At 43.5% G+C, this 22,162-nt stretch overlaps 1 protein-coding gene and 1 long non-coding RNA gene across 5 annotated transcripts in view; one reads left to right on the top strand and one right to left on the bottom strand.

The window, feature by feature from the left end:
* ACAP2 (ArfGAP with coiled-coil, ankyrin repeat and PH domains 2) overlaps positions 1 to 22,162 on the bottom strand; it is a 144,552-nt gene that overhangs the window by 86,059 nt on the left and 36,331 nt on the right. For 3 of the 4 annotated variants that reach the window (XM_030575847.1, XM_030575844.1, XM_030575845.1), the window contains 5 exons: positions 20,994 to 21,047; positions 9,634 to 9,692; positions 5,208 to 5,391; positions 2,908 to 2,952; positions 1,304 to 1,399 (listed from right to left, as the gene is read on the bottom strand). In XM_030575847.1, the coding sequence (XP_030431707.1) occupies positions 1,304 to 1,399; positions 2,908 to 2,952; positions 5,208 to 5,391; positions 9,634 to 9,692; positions 20,994 to 21,047 (438 nt within the window). Of the gene's footprint in view, positions 1 to 1,303; positions 1,400 to 2,907; positions 2,953 to 5,207; positions 5,392 to 9,633; positions 9,693 to 20,525; positions 20,650 to 20,993; positions 21,048 to 22,162 lie in introns of those variants that run through there. The other variant, XM_030575846.1, reaches the window with a different exon arrangement.
* On the top strand, positions 387 to 21,424 carry LOC115657724. The gene is made up of 3 exons (XR_004002036.1): positions 387 to 472; positions 3,897 to 3,903; positions 21,412 to 21,424. It is a non-coding gene; the product is annotated as an uncharacterized LOC115657724 (long non-coding RNA).

Raw genomic sequence — 22,162 nt, 5'->3', positions numbered from 1 at the left:
CAGTGCTCACTTTATATTACAAATATTTGCCCTGTAAAACACAAAAGAAATAGTATTTTTCAATTCATCTTGTTTATCTTAGTGATTGGCTGAACAAGAAGTAGGACTAAGTGGACTTGAAGTCTCTAAAGTTTTACTCTGTTTTGTTTTTGAGTGCAGTTATGTAACAAAAACTACATCTGTATGTCACACTTTCACAATAAAGAGCTGCACTACAGTACTTGTATGAGGTCAATTGAAAAATTGTACTTTTGTTTATAATTTTTACAGTGCAAATATTTGTAATAAAAACAAACTGAGTACTGTACACTTTGTAACAAAACAATATTTTGAAAATGTAGAAAAACATCTAAAATATTTAATACATTTCAGTTGGTAATCTACTGTTTAACAGTGTGATTAATCGCAATTAATTTTTTTGAGTTAATCATGTGAGTTAACTGTGGTTAACTGACAGCCCTAGTAATTAGTTGTAGTCACCTCCCATGCTTGGGTGAGTGTCTCATACAAGTGAAGAGAGAAATACTTAAAAATAGGAAAATGTAATTGTAAAAAAAGCAAACAAAACGTCTTCAAGAGGAGCCAGTACCTGAAATCAGTTTTACCTCAATTATTAAAATAAGGGAGATAACAAGGTGGGTGAGGCAATATCTTTTCTTGGACCAACTTCTGTTGGTGAAAGACAAGCTTCCAAGCTTAGTCACGGCTTTTTTCAGGTCAGGGAAAGATATTCAGAGTGTCATAGCTAAATACAAGGTAGAACTGATTGTTTAGCATCAAATGTTACACAATCTGTTCCACCTTATATTTAGTTGTGACACTAACAGCAGCAACTCTGAAAACCTTATTAAAATTAAACAATTCTCAAGTTGACAGTATCCCTTTTAAGTTTCCAGTAGCAATACTAACTGACACATTGCATAACTTGAACATTTTATAGTATATAGTCAACAGCATGAACATACTTAAAACAGGGACAGATTTTACTATCTATGTTGAAAATGGACAAATTAATTTTGCTGTGGGAAATCTGAAAAATGCAAGGAAATATAAAATTTATTTTTATGGTAGCCTTAATGCTGTATTAACGTTTATTTTGCATTTAATTAGTAACACTTAGTAGTATTTAAGATGTATGATTTTTATGCTGACAATATGCCTTCATGGTGGCTATCTCCCATAGTTTCCAATTTTATTGAATAAATATACAGTGGCTCTGGTATATACATAGTTCTCCCCAGTAGTTTTCCCAAACACAAATTAGTATGTGCATTTTAATTCAGGAGTGGTATTGTAACATTACCTGTGCTCCGAGATCGTGCATGTATGGCCTAAGCTCACTAAACAGGTCATAGCCTTGATGAAAGAAGGTCAGATGAGCATACATAAAGGATAACATCTAGAATTAAGAAAATAAAAGTATACATTAGAAAAAAGTTTTAAATAGAGCGTTATCAGATCTTACATACATAACTCACACTGAATGAACTCTCGCAAAGAAGCTTGAAGTGCAGGGCTTAATTCACCACTGCCCTGCACTTCGTGGAGAAACACATGCGTACAAAGCGAGTGCAAAATACTACCATTCTGACTTGGTAGTGTTCTACATCCACTCTGTGGTCACTTCGCACAGGTCTAAAGGACTATACAAAGGTCAAATAGGAAACGAATCACCCCACCAAGTTAAATCTTTCATAAATGGGCTAACCTAATTGACAGGTGAGGTCATGTTTTAGTCAGATTGTTTAAAACTTTTGTTAAAAACGATGCATCTCAAACACCTAAAAAACCAGCTGGAAGGTACAACGTCTGTTAGTTAAGGATGCATAACTTCTACAGTTACAGCTGTAATAGCTCACAATCTGCTTCCCTGGGACTTCCAAGAAGACTCACCAAAAACACGAGAAGAAACCATCAAGAAGTCTTCATACATTGTAAGAGAAAAGAAGGGAAGATATACAGGATACCGAAGGCACAGAGAAAAAGATTGGTTTGTAATAATGATCAGGCCTCTCACAGTTTAAGTGAATTGTACAATCTCGTGAAAAAAAGGGGAATGTGAAAGGGACAAAGTCAAGGACACTGTCTCCAGTTATGTATCTTCTGACACTCAAGAGACAGGTGAGATTTGAAGTAAAAATGTACATCGGCGTCAAATGGTCCCAATCTATTTTCTTCAAGTAAAAAGGTGCCATTTTTAGGAAATGGGAAACTCAATCTTGAAAACAGATTGGGAGAAGTATTAATTATTTTTAAGTGAATGCAGCTTTCCTAAAGGGTGCCTTATCGAAAGCATTGGCAGCCAAACTACTCACGTTTTGCTACAAAACATGTACAGCATACACAATAGCAATAAAAACCTTAGTGATATTCCTCCACTCTGATGTGACGGGATCACCATTAAGTGTGTATCTATACTGCAGTCAGATTTGCAAGCACTGTTCAAGTGGGCGTACCTGGACAAACTTTAACCTAGCTAGCACAGCTAGAAATAGCAGAGACTATGTGGTGGGTGGATCTTGGTGCAGCTAAGACAACTAGTACATATCCAGATTTGTCCAGTCTGTGCTGAAGCCCAAGCTACCGTGTCTTCACTGCTATTTTTAGCTGCACTAGCTAAAATAAAGTTAGCATGGATGTGCCTGCATGAGCTGCAATCCCACCTCCGACAGCAGTGCAGGCATACTGATAGAGTGCAGTTCATATGCCCACTCAGTCTTAGCCTCTCTTGCTACCACCAGCCAGCGTGCCAGCTGTGATGGTGGTTGTGAGACATGGAAGCAAACAGACAAATTCATTTTATATAGGTTGCTGATCAGAGGGTAGCAAATTGCAGTCTGAAATATAAAAAAAATAAACATTTGAGATTTAATCAGAGATTTTACACATAAAATGTAAAGATCTTACCGATTTTAAGATCTCTGATCTCCTCTTAGTTTGAAGAACATTAATCTAGGAAAAAACAAACATTTTGCTTCATTCACCAATCCTCACGCAAACTGCAATAATTCAGGTTACGTGCAACTGTTAATAAAGTAAATTTAAAATATGGGGAAACAGAATTCAAAAATCTGACTCTTCATAGCAATTTTTTTTTTTATTACAGAGACGACGACAACTAATTGTATTTACCATCACCGTTTACAGTTAGAGAAAAAACTTGCAATGCTAGAGTTCCCCAAAGATGCTCACAAAAGTTTTAATATTAGTTGAAAAAGTATTTCAAAAACCTCAAGGGTTATGTTCTTAAAATCTATTTATGTAGTGCCAAAACATGTCAGACACTTCAAAGTCAAGTAAGAAGACTGGGTCCCCACCTCAGAGGCAAGTCTAAAAGTGTTCGCAAGAATTCCATTAAACTATTTACATTTTATCTTCACCACCTCAATCATGCTATAAAGTTAACTGAAATCACTAACCACTTGTGTTCATTGGTTATCCAAGAAAGTATCATTCATGCCCCTTGTCTTATTTTATGTGTAATATCTGATTTTTCACATGCATCTCATTCTCTTTTTGCTTTCTGGTCAATGGCTTTAATTACCTGCCACAACTAAGATTTTCTCAAAAAACCCTCACTTAACTGAGACATACACATTACTGTGGAATTCACTTCCTTGGCATGTCTGTTTAATGCTAACAAGTAAAATAATTTTATGTAAGCTGTAAACAAAACAGATAGTATTTTAAAGCTACACATTCAGTGCTTTGGAAAGCCTTCTGCAACATACACACACTTTGAAAAGACTTTTCTGGATTAAAAAAAAGGAAAAGGGAACTCAGAGAAATATTGAACCACAAAATTAAACTCAAGTAAATATAGCCACAAAGACACTCCAGAAGAGTCCTTTCATAGTGAAGTCATTTTTTCCCCAGAAGAAAAGCTTCATTGTAAGCAGAAAGGTCCATGTATAACTTGAATTCTTTACATGGTGGATTACATGGAAAATTTAGGAGTTTCCTTCATGATAAATGCAGTTTTATTAAGTGGACTGTAGCGTACATGAGAATAGACAAACTCCAAAAGCACATGAATTCCAATACAGAATGTGCAAAAATGGCTGAATGCATGTGATCATTTCTCCTATGCCTGTACCAAAATAATGAGAGCCTGCTGCTGATAGCTAAGTTACAGTAGAACCTCACAGTTATGAACACCTCAGGAATGGATAGTGTTCATAACTCTGAAATGTTCATAATTCTGAACAAAACATTATGGTTCTTTCAAAGTTTACAACTGAACATTGACTTAATACAGCTTTGAAACTTTACTATGAAGAAAGATGCTGCCTTTAACCATCTTAATTTAAAGGAAACAAGCACAGTTTCCTTGCCCTGCTTTATTTGGGGGCTGGGAGAAGGGAGAAGGGCGGCTGTTTTTGCTGCCTGACTGTATACTTTCGATTCCAAATGAGATATGTGGTTGATTGGTGTCTGTAACTCTACTGTAATCCTTTATCTCACACGGTAGGAACTAAATTCACACCTATATTGACCACTATGAACCACTTATGTTCACTTAAGCATCTTCTGAAAACTCCTCTGACGTAATACCAACAAAAAAAACCCTTGATAATGATTAGGCAGCTGGAATGCTGTGACTACTGCTCATACTGTTCTTTATGTTACGTTACACTTTTCATTTATTGAATCTGTTTTTTTTCCTCTTATACTAAGTTCCTCGGGACAGGGAAAAATTGTATTACATCTGTACACTGTCTAGCCCACAGGTGCAGCCTCAGTACTAACTATAAAGTGGTTCACAGATGTTGTACAGGGACTCTGGGCAGGAATTAACTTAATACTCGGTGCTGAGGGTTTCAGATTCAATCCCAGCTGATGACCACAGACTCTGTATCCATCCATGGATCAATATAGACCTGTCATGGCATTACAGAGAAACAGGAACTGGGTTGTCTTAGGGGTTTCTTTAACTCCCTACTTGCTGGGGGGGGAGGGGCCGCGGGAGAGGAGAAGAAGAATGGGATGTGTGTGTGTGTGTGTCTGTTTTGTTACACACATACTTGCTTACAGGTATTTTGACATACATTACCAAAATAATTTAAACTGGTGTGATTATGCAGTGTTATTTTGACAAATAAAATTTGTAGAATTTTAAAATATTGTGTGCATAATTTTTTTTGGTGCAGAATGCCCCAGGAGTAAACACATTGTTCTTAGAAAACTACATTGATTGTTACACTTACCTGAAGAACGTAATCCAGAGCTATGTGCCGAAAGCATTTTCGTGTTGCAGTGAGAATGTTGGTGGCCTCCTCTACTTCATGTTGTTTATTTCTTTGAACTTGAGCATTTTTTACTAGTGCATTTTCTTTTTCTTCACTGACTTTTTCAAACTGCTTCTTTGATTCTTTAAATTTTCTAATATCTCTAAACAAAAGGGGAGATGAATTGCAATACCCTGGAAGGCTCATTTTGTTGATCATAAAATATTTAAAAATACACCAAATTTTAAACCTTTTCTAACATGGTTCCATTTATAGATATCATATTTGATCTTTTTATTATTTCCCTTTTCCACCTTAAATATTTCGATCCAGTGCAAGTTACAGCACAAGTATGATGGAAGTGTGACTTTCCTGGCTGCTCTGTTCTTCTGAACAAGCGAGGGAGTGAAATGTAAAAGAGTACATCTTGTAGACACTGGTGTGTTCATCTAGTCCAACCCAGGGCAGATAAAAATCATGATTAAAAAAAAATCTGATTTAAAACAGTTTCGTTGCTTTGTATTTTCTTTAGTTTCCTAATTGTTAGCAGAATTTCAGATTTTATATAGTTTTTTTCTGCTAAGATTCACATTTAATGTTCATCTATCCTGAAAAGACAATCTAGGATCTCATTCAACATCTTGTGGCAAGGCACCTTCTCAGTCTCCTCAGTCACTGCAGCTTTTAGCCCTGGTGAGACAGGCTCAGGTAATGCAGTTCCCCTTGGGACACAAGGGAAGTCTGCTCTAGGCATCTCCACCAGTCCTGTTTAGCGAATTCTTACCCCCCGCTTGTGGAAGAAAGTACTGCCCCTCCTCCTTGTGGGTCTTGCTGTTTTGCTGCTCCTGCACTCCTGGCAGCAGGGCTCCTCCTCTCTCTGCTCTCCCCCCTTCCTTCCACAGGGAAGGGTTTAAAAAGGTCTCAAGCAGCCCCAAGTTGGAATCAGCTGATCCCAATTAGAATCAGCTGAGGGGGGAGCTACCTGCAGTTAATTTGCTACCTTGGTAACCCTTTCACAGCTGAACCTGATTGACCTGTGGTTGCCTCTCAGTTGATAAGGAGGAGGGCCTTTTAACCCTCTGGTACTGATTCCTACCCCTCCCTTGCAGCTGCCTGTCCTGAGTTTATCACAATCTTTACTGTGATACCACCACAAACTCAAACACAAAATTGGTAAGGAAACAGTCTATACTACATTTGAAACCAGCACTACCTTCTGATGTATTAAACTTCAAAATGTCAAGAAAGCTGAAATGCTTCAACCAGGTCACACTCTACCATTACATTTTGCAGTCTGAAGTTAATGGAACTTGTGCTCCTAAATGGTTTAGGTGCTTCTGACATCCCAACCTTAGATGCATAAATATGAATCTTTGCTGGTAGTTCTGAAGTACTGTTTTAAAGTGAAAGATTTTATGACACTAAGGCCCCAATCCTTCAAAAACGTATGCACATACTTAATGTTACAGACTGTGAGCACAGTCCCACTGAAAACACTGAGATTACTCCCGGTGCAGAGTTAAGGAGCTGCTTAACTATTTGCAGAACAAGGGCCTACAAGAGAAAATTTTAATACAAAAGCTCCTGATATGGCAAATACTTAGGCGCATGCTTAACTTTACAAATATTGTCCAGTATCAGAGGGGTAGCCGTGTTAGTCTGGATCTGTAAAAGCAGCAAAGAATCCTGTGGCACCTTATAGACCTGGTCTACACTACGCGTTTAAACCGATTTTAGCAGCATTAAACCAATTTAACGCTGCACCCGTCCACACAACGAGGCCCTTTATATCGATATTAAGGGCTCTTTAAACCGGTTTCTGTACTCCTCCTCGACGAGAGGAGTAGCGCTCAAATCGGTATTACCATATCGGATTAGGGTTAGTGTGGCTGCAAATCGACGGTATTGGCCTCCGGGCGGTATCCCACAGTGCACCATTGTGACTGCTCTGGACAGCAATCTGAACTCGGATGCACTGGCCAGGTAGACAGGAAAAGCCCCGCGAACTTCTGAATTACATTTCCTGTTTGCCCAGCGTGGAGCTCTGATCAGCACGGGTGGCGATGCAGTCCCAAATCCAAAAAGAGCTCAGGCATAGGCCGTACGGGAGATACTGGATCTGATCGCTGTATGAGGAGACAAATCTGTTCTATCAGAGCTCTGTTACAGAAGATGAAATGCCAAAGCATTTGAAAAAATCTCCAGGCTATGATACAGAGTCCACAGCACAGCGCTGTGTGACAAGCGTAACGGAAAGCCAAAAAATCAAATGGACGCTCATGGAGGGAAGGAGGGGGGACTGAGGACTCCAGCTATCCCACAGTCCCCCCAGTCTCCGAAAAGCATTTGCATTCCTGGCTGAGCTCCCAATGCCTGTAGGGTCAAACATTGTCCGGGGTGTTTCAGGGTATATGTCATCAATGTACCACCCTCCCCGCAAGAAAGAAAAGGGAAAAAAATTGTTTCTTGACTTTGTGTGTCACCCTATGTCTACTGCATGCTGCCAGTAGATGCAGTGCTGCGGCAACGAATAGCCGCATCCTCTCCCCTCCCCTCCCCGGTGGCAGACGGTACCGTACAAAAGGACTGATAGCGGTCCTCATCACCCTGTGAGTGCTCCTGGCTGGCCTCAGGTGAGGTCGGCTGGGGGCGCCTGGGTAAAAATAGGAATGACTCCTGGTCATTCCCGGTAGATGGTACAGAACGGCTGGTAACCGTCCTCATCATAGCAACTGGGGGCTGAGTTCCATCAGCCCCCCTCCCTCCCTTCATGTCTAAAGAAAAGATTCTGTACTGCCTGGACTTTCATAGCAGCAGGATGCTGGGCTCCTCTCCCCCCACCGTTTAATGTCCTGCCTGGACTATCACAGCAGCTGGAGGCTGCCTCCCCCTCATTTTACTCACTAAAAAAACTCAGTGTTTCTTATTCCTGCATTCTTTATAACTTCATCACACAAATGGGGGGGACACTGCCACGGCAGCCCAGAAAGGTTGGGGGAGGAGGGAAGCAACGGGTGGCGTTGTTGCAGGGGCACCTCGCGTGAATGGCATGCAGCTCATCATTTCTGTGGGATCTGACACGGAGCGGCTGTGCTGTCTGGTTCTCCGATACGCTGGTTTTCTAGTACACTTGCCCCATATTCTAGGCAGGACTGACTCTACTTTTAAATAAACCATAAAGGAGGGAATGACCCAAGGGTCACTCCCATTTTGTCTTCGCACCCCCGGCCGACCTCAGCGAAGGTCAGCCAGGAGCACCCACAACAGCAGCAGACGGTACAAAACTACTGATAACCGTCATCTCATCGCCAATTTACAATGGCCCAGCAGACGGTACAGAACGACTGGTAACCGTCTCTGCTACCTTGCAATGGCAAATGAATGCTGCTGTGTAACGCTGCAGTACCGCCTCTGTCAGCAGCATCCAATACACATACAGTGACAGTGACAAAAGGCAAAATGGGCTACTGGTTGCCATGCTATGGCGTCTGACAGGGCAATCCAGGGAAAAAGGGCACAAAATGATTGTCTGCCGTTGCTTTCACGGAGGAAGGAATGAGTGATGACATTTACCCAGAATCACCCGCGACACTGTTTTTGCACCATCATGCACTGGAATCTCAACCCAGAATTCCAATGGGTGGGGGGAAACTGTGGGAACTATGGGATAGCTACCCACAGTGCAACACTCCAGAAATCGACGCTAGCCTTGGTACATGGACGCACACCATCAAATTATTGTGCTTTGTGTGGCCACGTGCAGCTGACTTCATATAATCTGTTTTACGAAATCAGTTTATGTAAAATCGGAATAATCCTGTAGTGTAGACGTACCCATAGACTAACAAACGTATTGGAGCATAAGCTTTCGTGGGTGAATACCCACTTCCTTGGATGCATGATATGCATATTGATAGTTCCACTGAAGTCAACGGGACTACTCAGGTGAGTAAAGTTACATCTCTGTTTAAGTGTTTGTATGATCATGCCCTTTGTTTCCAATCTCTTGTTTTCTGCCCATTATATTTTCGTTAAATTCAAAGACGATACCATCCCAGTAGTGACATCAAAAAAAATCAGCTATAATTGAAATTATAAACGGTATTTTAAAGTTGCAATAGTACAGATTTTCAGATTAGTTTGACAAACACTCAATGAATGATTTAAAGTAATGATTTTTAAAAAACCCAATGACTGAAAATGTCTCCACCCCAGTCCAACCCCTATTGGGCTGTTGGATTATTTTTGGCAAGTTTTAGAGGTGCTAGGCAAGCTGTGGCTTGATAATTTCCAAATATCTTCAACCTCTCTCAGAAGCTGATTTCACTTCCTAGTTGGTCTTAGTGAAGATATTTTTCCTTGTAGTTTATTAAGGTGAATTTATTTGAAATTAAAATTAACTTACTCTTTAACAAACATCTGAAGCTGTGATTTAATTGATCTTTGGGTTTGGTCAAATAGGGTCTGAAAGAGAAAAAACAAAAAAGTTTAGTTCAATAAAGGATTTGGAAGTATTAGAGTCCTTTTATTTTAGGCCAAAAAAACCTAAACTCTTTAATTCTGCCTAAGCCCTGGCTCTCCGTATGCCATCTCTGAAGTCTCCAGGTCTAACGGTAGATTTTGCATTTAAACTGCATTTCTCATGCTAATTGTTTTTAAAAATTAGAAATATTTCAAAATTAAAGACATCTTTCACCTGAAAAGTTTTAGCAGCATAGCACTCTGCAACAAGATCAAAGAAAAGCTAAAGCTACTCCAGTAACAAACACTGGCTGCTGCTCTTGTGCTTGTTCCCAATGATTTGCATATGAGAAAATTTAAAGCATAAAGGTGGGGGGAAAAGTTACCCACTTTCTGCAGTTACTGTAGTTCTTCGAGATGTGTCCCCATATGGGTGCTCCATTTCAGATGCACATATGCCCCATATGCCTTTGATCAGAGATTTTCACCATCAGTCTCCGTTCGGCCCATGCACGCCCCTTATACATCCTCATGCCCTCCACTAAGGCTATATAGGACTTAACAGGTGAACCTTCCTCAGTTCCTTCTCTACCACGAAGTCCACCAAGGAAACTTCGAAGCAGGGAGGAAAAGAGGGCAAGTAGTGGAGCACCCACAGGGACACACATTCAATGGAGTATTCTACCTAACATTCATGTGCCTGCATGGTAAACACCTCATTCAAAGAGGTTAACTAAAAATAGTGAATTAGACAAATGGTTACTTAGCATAACTGATTCTTCAACATATCTTGTCCCTATGTATTTCATTCTTGGTTCACATGCACCCCATGCGCTCAAGACAGTGTTTTCATGACATCTCACAAACGTCTCAGTTCCTTTGCCAGTACACAATTCAGATAGTAATCTCTGCAACAGCAGGGAAAGAGGGCAGGTCACAGAATACATATGGACAGCACATCTCGAAGAACCACAGTTTCCCTAAGGTAACCATTTCTTTGAGTGCTTGTCCAAATGTACTCCTCTCTTGGTGATTCAGAAGTAGTAATCTGTATGATAGACTCAGACTCATAGACTCTAGGACTGGAAGGGACCTCGAAGAGGTCATCGAGTCCAGTCCCCTGCCCTCATGGCAGGACCAAATACTGTCTAGGCCATCCCTGATAGACATTTATCTAATCTACTCTTAAATATATCCAGCGATGGAGATTCCACAACTTCCCTAGGCAATCTATTCCAGTGTTTAACTACCCTGACAGTTAGGAACTTTTTCCTAATGTCCAACCTAAATCTCCCCTTGCTGCAGTTTAAGCCCATTGCTTCTTGTTCTATCATGGAGGCTAAGGTGAACAACGTTTTCTCCCTCCTCCTGACGACACCCTTTTAGATACCTGAAAACTGCTATCAGGTCCCCTCTCAGTCTTCTCTTTCCCAAACTAAACAAACCCAATTCCTTCAGCCTTCCTTCATATGGTCATGTTCTCAAGACCTTTAATCATTCTTGTTGCTCTTCTCTGGACCCTCTCCAATTTCTCCACATCTTTCTTGAAATGCGGTGCCCAGAACTGGACACAATACTCCAGCTGAGGCCTAACCAGCGCAGAGTAAAGCGGAAGAATGACTTCTCGTGTCTTGTTTGCGCACACCTGTTAATGCATCCCAGAATCATGTTTGCTTTTTTTGCAACAGTATCACACTGTTCACTCATATTAAGCTTGTGGTCCACTATGACCCCTAGATCTCTTTCTGCCATACTCCTTCCTAGACAGTCTCTTCCCATTCTGTATGTGTGAAACTGATTGTTCCTTCCTAAGTGGAGCACTTTGGCATTATCTTTATTGAACTTCATCCTGTTTACCTCAGACCATTTCTCCAATTTGTCCAGATCATTTTGAATTTTGACCTTGTCCTCCAGAGCAGTTGCAATCCCTCCCAGTTTGGTATCGTCCGCAAACTTAATAAGCGTACTTTCTATGCCAACATCTAAATCGTTGATGAAGATATTGAACAGAAACCGGTCCCAAAACAGACCCCTGCGGAACCCCATTTGTTATACCTTTCCAGCAGGAAAGGTGGTGGGGCTTTATGAACATTCGTCTGAAGGACAGCTGTGCCAAAATTGGCATCAGAACTTGATGCCTCTACCAAGGAGTAGTAGTGTAAACTATATGTTCTATACCCATATTGTCAATTTACTATAGATCTAAGATTGGTACATTTCTCAACAAACTGCAGAAGCTGCTGGTCCCCCAATGGAATCAGACTGTAATCATCAGTGGGTCTAAAACCAGCCAATTCATAACATAGTTCGATTCAACTGGAAATCCAATTAGATAGATAATCTCATGGTCAATATTGCCTCACCCTTTATCTGGCTCAAAAAGTGGGCCCATCAATCCCTCCAGCCCTACATTACAGTCCCACGGTATGGGAGGCTCCCTAATGGGGGAAAACACATGTACAAGGCCTTCAAGCAATCTAGCTACCCTTGGGAGTATGAATACTGTGTGACCCTGAATGGGCAGAAGATTAGCTGATATTGTTGCCAGGTAGACACTTAAGGAGCTCAGACAGTCCTGAGCTTCCCTAGTGCTCTCCTGCCAACAAAGCTACCAACGCTCGTTGAGGGTAGAAATTTGTCAGCGGGAGAGCTCTCTCTTGCCAACAAACAGCAGCTAACGGCATGCTTTTCAGCAGCACAGCTGTGTTGCTAAAAGGTGTGGAGTGTAGACATAGCCTGAAAGAACAACCTGCAAATGGCACATTTCTCAGGAATGTGCCCAAATCAGGGGTACAGAAAGCACAACTTCAACCCATCATTAAGCAGCATCAGCCTATCAACAATGTAGATAGTTAATTGTCTCTCTCTCTCTCCTCTTTTTAAAACAAAAACACAACTTCTCAGGGTTTTTTTGAGGGGTGAGGGGTGTTGAGAGAGAGACACACAGGGTATGTCTACATCTACAATTTTGCAGCGCTGGTTGTTACAGCTGTATTAGTACAGCTATATAGGGCCAGCGCTGCAGAGTGGCCACACTTACAGCAACCAGCGCTGCAAGTGGTGTTAGATGTGGCCACACTGCAGCGCTATTGGGCGGCTTCAAGAGGGGTTCGGAGAACGCGAGAGCAAACCGGGGAAGGAGACCTGCTTGCACGGGGGTTCGGGGAACACGAGAGCAAACCGCGGGGAAGCAGGTCTCCTTCCCCGGTTTGCTCTCGTGTTCCCCGAACCCCCGTGCAAGCAGGTCTCCTTCCCCGGTTTGCTCTCGCGTTCCCCGAACCCCCCTGCAAACCACGGGGAAGGAGACCTGCTTGTGGGGGGGGGGGGATTCGGAGAACACCGGAGTAAACCGCGGGGAAGGAGACCTGCTTGATTACCAGAGAGGCTTCCTCAGGTATGCTGGGATACCTGCTTATTCCACGGAGGTCAAGAAAAGCGCTGGTAAGTGTCTACACTTGATTACCAGCGCTGGATCACCAGCGCTGGATCCTCTACACCCCAGACAAAACGGGAGTACAGCCAGCGCTGCAAACAGGGAGTTGCAGAGCTGGTGATGCCCTGCAGATGTGTACACCTCCTAAGTTGCAGCGCTGTAACCCCCTCAATAGCGCTGCAACTTTGTGATGTAGACAAGCCCACAGACAGACACTTCCCCGACTCCGGTAGAGCAGAAGTCTTCTGGGTTTAAAAACTAACCACCACCTAATACTAATACCAATCTAAAAACTAGTTAAAAGAAAACGTAGCTGCACACTGAGTGAGAGGCCTGTGCACAAACTCTCAGGGTTCCAACTTATCTACACTTACAGGGCTGCAGCAATGCTGCTGCAACACTTAGTGAATATGCTACCTATGCCAATGGGAGAGCGTCTCTCGTCAGCCTAGACACTCCACTTATTTGAGAGGTGGTAGCTGTGTCTATGGGAGAAGCCCTCCCATTAACTAGTAGTTTGGCTGGTATAACTACGTTGCTCAGGGATGCGAATTTTCCATACTCCTAAGCGACAGTTATACTGACATAAGCGTGTAGTGTAGACCAGGGCTGAGAGATAGTTGGGGTTGTTGCATGCTTTATGCCTTCAGCCAGAGGGCATAGCTATACCCAGGGTGCAGGGGCAGCTCCAACAGACACAGCTGTCCAGGAGAATCCAAATTTGAGCCTATAGGGCACATGCACACCGAGAATGGAATCCATATGGACAAACACTCAGTGTGGCAGTTACACTGCTAGCAAAAAAGATGAAAACAATTTCAAGTCAGCAAAAAACACTCTACAATCCCAAAAGCATTTTACATAAGACACCTAGGAGGTATAAAGATCAAGAATGTGTTTTCATCATGAAATTCTTGGGGTTCTTAACATTCTGTTAAGTATTCGAAAACCATATATATGTTACTTCATTCCCCTAGAGTAATGAGACATGCTAGCTTGAACTAAAAGAAGAAAAAAATCATTTAAGATGTCATTTGTAATGAAATGAAGGTGCTGTATTTATAAAAAAATAATATTCAGGAACATTTTTCTAAAATATACACACAGCTCTCCAGCAGTGTACGTTGCTTTCATAAGAATTTTGCTCCTTATTCCTCCAACACTGTAACTTATCTGCTAATTTTAGATCTTCTACATTTAATTTATGTACCTTGTTGACTTGAATAGAACCCACCAATATTGACCTATAAAGATTTACTGCTGACCTCAGTGTCTTTAAGCCCACTGACGGCTTTGTGAAGGAAAGGATAAGGGGTTTCCTGATTACCCCTATTACTCACCCAAGTGCCAATAAGATAAGAGGAAAATTAGTGGCATTTAACAACCTGAAGATCCTTATCAATTGGAATCCAACGTAGAGAAACTCCTGTACATCAACAGTAAATAGTCCTATAAGCCACCAAATGTAATTCTAAACATAGACAATGATATTTGAGAAACAGATGCATACAATTCTATCCTTAGAGATCTGGTTTCATTTCAAGGATCCTTTCCAACTACAGGGTCATATTTTCCAGCTTCAACACCAACAATTGGTTACATACAGTTTGAGAGTAAATCAGATATTGGGAACCTAGCAGTGAGAGTAAGCTGGCCAAATACATGGCCAAAGTGAGAGTAAGCTGGCCAAATACATGTTCAAATATTTTATTTGTGCATGCATACAGCAGATATTGGCACATATGTATTAGGTGAAGACTCAAGATGCTGCTGACAGGCCAAACGGAAGGACTGTGAATTGGTAGTGTGCTTGTTGACAACAAACCTGAGGTACAGTCTGTGGGGCTGAGTAACTGCGATTTGAAAATACGCGTCCTTCAAGTCAAGCACAGAATACTAGTCTGATGGATCCAGCAAGGGGATGATGGAGGCCAAAGAGACCATGTGGAACTTGAGTTTCTTTATGAATTTGTTGAGTTCTCGCAGGTCTAAAATGGGCCTGAGGCCGCCTTTGGTATAATACCAAAGGCGCCCTTGCCCCTGTGCTCCTGAGGAGCCTCTTCCACTGCCCCTAGCGAAAGGAGTGACTGCATCTCATGTATAAGGAGTTGTTTGTGAGAGGGGTCCCTGAAGAGGGATGGGGACAAGGCGCAGAAGGGCGGGAGGGCACAGAATTGGATGGAGTATCCCCTTTCTACTGTGCAGAGCACCTAACGGTCCAAAGTAATGCGGGACCATGCACAGTAGAAAGGGGAGAGTCAGGAGGAAAAAAAAATAAAGCGGGGTGGATCCAGATCTAGCTCTGGCGTGCCGTCCTCGACCGCACCTTCAAAAGGCCGGTTTGGCCCCTGAAGGCAGCTTGGATTATCTCAAGCCCTGGCCAGAGGGTTAACACGGCCTTCTTCTCCTGCCGCTCCAATTTCTCCTTCTGGATCCATCTTGGCAGTTCTGATGACCAAACTGTGAAGGGGGCTGTGGACAGAAATGTCTCCGCTGTGTTGAAGGCTTATAGAGGACCAGGGACCGGAGGATGGCTCTGGAGTCTTTAAGGCGGTTAAACCTTTTGTCAGTTTTTATTTAGAAGGGAGTCTCATCCTCAAAAGGCAGGTACTGAGTTGTTTGCTGGACCTCGTAGAGGAGGCCAGAAGTGTGGAGCCATGAGTCCCTTCTGATAGCCACTCCTGTGGACATAACCCTGGTGGCCACATCTACCCTGTCAAGTGCTGCCTGAAGGGATGCCAGTGAGATGAGTCTCCCTTCCTCCACCAACACCGAAAACTTGGCACGGGAGTCCAAGGGGAGCAGTTCCGTGAATTTGGCCATTGCCAAGGTGGTGTTGTAGGAGCACCTGCTGACGATGGCCTGCTGATTGGATATGTGGAGCTGCAAACCCCCAGTGAAGTAGACCTTTATTCCATAAAGGGCAAGCCTTTTCACCTCCTGATTCTTTGGGGAGGGTCTTTGGAAGCCCTGACAGTCACATTGGTTGGCAGCATCAGCCACAAGAGAGTCAGGTGTGGGATGAGCGTAAAAATGCTCATAACCCTTGGACAGCACAAGGTAGTGTCTTTTGTTGTGCTTTGCCATAGGGGGCAAAGAGGCTGGGGTCTGCCACAGAGTTTTTGTAATGTCGGATATGGTCTTTATCAGGGGCGAGGCAATATGAGCAGGTCCAGAGGGGGCGAGGATTTTCACCATTGGATCTGCATCCTCCACTACCTCCTCTACCTGAATGCCTAGGCCCTGGGCAACCCACCACAGCAATTCCTGCAGAACCCTGTTGTCCACCAAGGCCAGGGCAGCCACTGTGCCCGCCAATGCCTCATCTGGTGAGGAAGGAAAAGAGATCGCCCCATGAGGAGCGGCTGCTCCCTTCCTTCCACCCCCAGGAGTCCCTCGGCACCTGGGTTTCTTGGGCTGGTGCTGGAGCTGGCCCAGATGGTGTCATGACCCTCAGTGTAAGGGTCACAGGCACCACCGGTGCTGAAAGTGCCATCGGTGCCAATGTCATTCTCAATGTTGAAATCGCTGCAGGAACCTCTGGGCCCTGTGCTGGCTGCGCCAGATGTGCCGAAATGGTAGCACAGGGTGGTAATGGACCTATACCTGACCCTGCCGGTGCCAGCGGTGCTAGTGGGGAAATAAATGAGGCCGAGGCCACTGACGCTGCCTTGGAATGAGACCGTTGACTGCGACCTCGACTTTGGCCAGGGAATTCAAAAGGGCCACTGCACCAGGGGCTGCCATTGGGCTGGCCACTATGCTAGGTAAGGGTGCCAATCCCAAGCTGACATGGACCATCTGCTCCTACTCCTCTGGGAGCGACAGGAGCCCGAGGCCAACTTCGAGTTGCCTGAAAATGATGACCACAGGGGAGCGGTACTTCTAGGCACTGTGCTTTCGTGCACAGGGCTCGGGGATCGGTGTGGCTGGGTGTGCTCCAGTGCTGGTGAATGGTGCGGCGGAGTCTGAGATTGGCAGGCCATCATAGCAGGCTTTCACCTTGAAGGAGCCCAAGGAGCAACTGGTGCTAGTGACTTACCTCATCTGGGCAGAGAGAACAGTGTTGTGAGGTGACGCAGTTCTTGGGACGTCGCCTGAAACGCCTCCGGTGTTGAAGGGAGGTGCAGCTCACAGCTTGGCCTTGACGAGCGAGCAGGGTCCAGATTCAATCGCCCCTCTACACAGGCAGAAGTCCACATAACCATCACTGGTGGAACACTACTGTGGCCCGACTCGGGTCTAACAGTGGCAGGTTTCTTAGGTCTAGAAGGGGGAGCGTGACTCCTCTCCAACCTCTTCTTCTTTTGCGGCACTAGCGATTGTGAATGGCCCCTGCATGTGAGCTGCGAGTGGAGCCAGGATGGTGCCATGACTCCTTATCCTTACCCAGCACCAGTGCCTGTGCTGATGGTGCCAAAGCACTCCATACTGAGGAGGTACTCGGCGCAGGGTCCGTCGACCCAAGGTTGGGCTGGGGGCTGAGTGCTGCCTCCATCAACAGGAACTTCAAGCGTTGCTCTCTCTTTTAAAGTCCTGGGGCAAAAGGTCTTACAAACGGCACAACAATCCTTCTGATGGCTCTCTCCTAAGCACCTTAGACACAAGGTGTGAGGATCACTTCTGGGCATACACTTGCTGCAGACTTTGAAACCCGGAGACCCTGGCATGCCCTGGTGCCAGCAGAGCATAGGAGGCGATTTCCACCCCAATGGGAACTTACGTAACACTAATGAACAACTAACTATTAACAAACGACGGAGATCTAATGGAAAACAACATAAGAACACTGCTAAATGCACTTGTCAAGACAAGCACAGGGAGTTCAGCTACCATCACTGCAGCAGGAGGACCCTGAGAAGGTGGCAGGTTGACAGGGTTCTATATTGAGCGCCATGAAGGCACAACTCCGGGGGGCGCCCAGGCCAACCCAACGGATACTGCGAGGGAAAAATCTGCTGGCTACCGTGCACATGAGTGCGCACACATCTGACTGGAATGGACATGACCACCACATCTCAAAGAACTAGGCTTTACTGATTAACAGACATGTAGAAAACTAGTGTGCAATTCCACTTAAATAATATAAAAAATGCTTTGCAAGAAAAGTCATGAGAAGTCTACATATTTTCCTGAAAGAATTGAAACACTGCCTTCAGGTAAATCTGATTAGATTTACAGCCTTCAGTGATGAGACTCCAGATGATTTTTGAGCACACAGCAATTCTCAATGGTAGTCCAAGAACGGTGCTATTTGCCTGAAGCTGTAAGAGTTGCTCTCTCACTGCAAGGTCTGGGATGATGCTTCATTCCATTTGCCTAGCCTCAGAGATAGTCTCCAAGAACACAAAAGAGTGAGCAGGACAAAAGATTTAACCGAGTTTCCACCAGCCCTTTCAGAGGGGAGAACAGGAGCATCCCTCATCACCTTCAGCTTGCAAAAGTTCGTCTTCCTGAAAGTCTTGCTGTTTGCATATTGCTGCTTTCCCTTCCAGGTGCAGTAGATATATGGACTCTGCACCACGGAGGTAGTTTCTAGACACTCTATGGATATGTCTACACAGAAAGGTGTGTGCACAGGCTAACCTACCCAAGCTAGCTCAAATCCGGCTACTCTGGGTAACAGCAATGGGAAGACAGCACAGCACATGCTTCATAGTGGGCTAGTGAACTGAGTATTACTCCTGGGGGAATTCTGCACCACTGCCCATGTGCAGAATTCATGTCCCCTGCAGATTTCTTTGCTTCCCGCAGAAAAAAGGACTGAAAAGGAAGCAAAGGGAAGCCACAAGAGCAGTCATACGACCCTTCTTAGCAGTGTGTTTCAGGTGCCCCTCCATATTTCTTTGACAAAACTTTGCAGAATTTTAAATACTCTGTTCATAATTTTTTGGTGTATGATGCCCTCAGGAGTAGCGCATGTACTAAGGGTCTGCACCAGGCTTGTAGTAAAGCTTGGATTGCACTGTCCTCACCACTATCTTACCTGCATTAACAGGATGTAAGGCATACCCTATGTAGACACACACTGTGTACAGACACAGGAACGTAGTAACCAACAGAAACATGAATCCCGGTCATCGAATGTTGCAAGGAAGGTACCTTACTGGAAAGATTAGCAGGCAGGCAACCCAGCAGGAGCAAGGAGAATGGGGAGAAAAATACTCGGCCAACAAGCATGACAGCCTGCTGAGTCCCTAGACACTGCAACTTCACAGATGTTTAGATTCCAAGGCCAGAATGGATGACTCATCATCTAGTCCTGGGGTTCTCAGGACAAATAATTTGGTGACCACAGAGTGCAGCCACCAACTCTTGCTCTCACACTTTTTCCTAAAATACTTAATTAGCTTTAAGAAAAAGCAAATAAATATGCACATACACATGTCCAAGTCGTAATGTATTTATTACTAGCTAGTAAGTCTGTTGTGAAAAGTGCTATTAAACATACAGGTATCACTTTTCACAGCAGACTTACTCAGCCCTGGCAAGTTTGGGGAGAAATTAAGCTCTGGAAGGGGGAAAATTGGGAGAGGCAGCTGGGGCCACAGATACAGTAGGGGGCTGGGCCCAAAGCCTTCTAGCCAGAGGACGGAGCCCAAAGCCATGCATCAGGAGCCTGGGGCCTGCCGCCATGCAGCTGGATCCCAGAGCTGGAGCCTGAAGCCCTGCGGCCAGATCCAGAGCCTGCTGCCCCGCCACCCCAGGGCTGAACCCAAAAGCCTGAGTCCCATGGCCCCTGGGAAGGTGGGGAACCCATAGCTGCCTGCTCCTCCACCGTTGTGCCTCGAGCCCTGCACCCCTCTGGAGACACTTAACCCCTGATGGTGGACCAGCAACCAACACCGAGGAGCCACTGCTTCCCACCCACCCTCCAATCACAGCCCAGGAGGCTGTGGCCACATTTGAGAAACACTGTAATCTAGTTTGACTCTCAAACACAGGCCATAGAACTTCCCCAAAATAATTCTTAAAGTAGATCTTTTTTCTAAAAGATCCAATCTTGATTTTGAAATTGGCAAGTTGTTCCAATGGTTAATTACTCTCATAGTTAAAATTTATGCCTTATTTCTAGTCTGAATTTGTCCAGCTTCAACTTCCAGCAACTAGATTCTACAATACCTGTCTCTGCTAGACTGACGTGCCCATTATTAAATATTAGTTCCCCATGTTGGCACCTATAGACTTCAGGTTACTCCTTAACTTTCTCCTTGTTAAACTAAACAGATTGAGCTCCTTGAATATATCACTATAAAGCATATTTCCTAATCCTTCAATCAATCTTGTGACTCTTCTCTGAACCCTCTCCAATTTATTAACATCTTTCATGAATTGTGAACACAAGAACTGGACACAATATCCCAGCAGCAGTTGTAGCCATGCCAAATATAGAAAAAAATAACCTCTCTACTTGCACTTGAGCTTCCAGATGGACTCCACAACGGTACAAACTACTGCTGTGTTCAAACTTGGCATTTTCTCCGTTTTCTGTTCTTGACTGACCTGTCACAGTTCCAAAGAAGGAAGCTGCACAAAGAACAGAGACACTTCATCTGCTGTATTATCTCTGTTGTGCCAGAAAAACTGGGCAAACAATGGAGAGGGGAAGCAAGACTCAGACTGGCAAAGAACTCTGGCTGCAAATTGGTTCTGCTGCCCATAAGCCTGCTAAGAAAGGAGTAACGCACAGTTTCCAGATCTGCATCCAAGGGTGCAGAGTTGAGTTCCAGCAATATCTGCACAATCAAGGCATACAAATTTCAAATGCATTCAGAATTAAGGGCCATAAATATTATATTATACCATTAGCTAGCATAATCTGTTTGTTTAGGTGATGTGCTCACAATCATCCTCCAATTACCCACACTTACTGTGTGATAATTGATCATTTCCTGTAGGCAGTCAGAAAACTTTGTCAAGCTGGTCTGTAAGGAAAGAACACAAGTAGGTAAAGCTAAATCCCATCAGATTTGGAACACAAAAAAGTAAACCTTCAAAAGGCTACAGATTTTCTGTTATACTGAGAACATAAAAGTGTCTAGCAGGGGTTCTCAAACTGCGGGTCAGGACCCCTCAGGGGGTCACAAGGTTATTATATGGGGGTTGCAAGCTGTCAGTTTCCACCCCAAACCCCACTTTGCCGCCAGCATTTATAATGGTGTTAGATATATTAAAAAAAGTGTTTGTAATTTATAACTGGGATGTTGCACCCAGAGGCTTGCTATGTGAAAAGAGTCACCAGTAAAAACATTTGAGAATCACTGGTGTATAAAAACCATCTTCCTATAGACTTATTTTAAAATACTTTAGTTTAATGATGAAGAATTTTAAAATGCATATTATCCCTGAGACAATAAATTTCTTCTTATAATAATCTACTACTAAAACTACAAACAAAAGAGATTACTGTTGTCATAAGCAAAAAAAGATTCCCCAGCTGCTGCAAATCAGCATAGCTCAACAGAGCAACATCTCAGGTGAATTTCTGCATCTCTCACAATGTCTCCATGAAAAGAGAGTTATAAAACAGTGATCCTTGGCCTTTTCAGGCAACCGTATCCAGAAGTTACAAACAAAAAGCTACCTGGAATTCAGACACTCTCAAATTTCATTATTAATTACAAATGGTTCAGATTTTCCATGGGAAACTTTGCTATTGTATGTGCAATTTTCAGTAAAATCATTTTCAAACAAAAAATGAGAATTTTTCAGTTAGATGTAAACTTGATATTGAAAACATAAGACACACACACACACAAATACATCTTCACATGTTTTCAATGAAAAAAATATATAGGCCAGTTCTACACTACAAACTTACATCAGCATAACTGTGTTGCTCAGGCTATGAAAAAATCCATACTCCTGAATAGAGTTTTACCATCTTAACCCCCAGTATAGACAGCGCGATGTTGAAGGGAGAGCTTCTCCCGTCAACATAACTACTGCCTCTCGTGGAGGTGCATTAACTATGCCAACCGGAGAAGCTCTCCCGTCGGTGTAGTAGCATCTTCACTACAGTGCTAAGCACCACAGCAGC

This window comes from Gopherus evgoodei, chromosome 9, assembly GCF_007399415.2.
Source record: "Gopherus evgoodei ecotype Sinaloan lineage chromosome 9, rGopEvg1_v1.p, whole genome shotgun sequence".
NCBI classification, from domain to species: domain Eukaryota; kingdom Metazoa; phylum Chordata; order Testudines; family Testudinidae; genus Gopherus; species Gopherus evgoodei.
The sequence above is the reverse complement of the archived record's forward strand: the minus strand, read 5'-3'. Positions and strand labels throughout refer to the sequence as shown.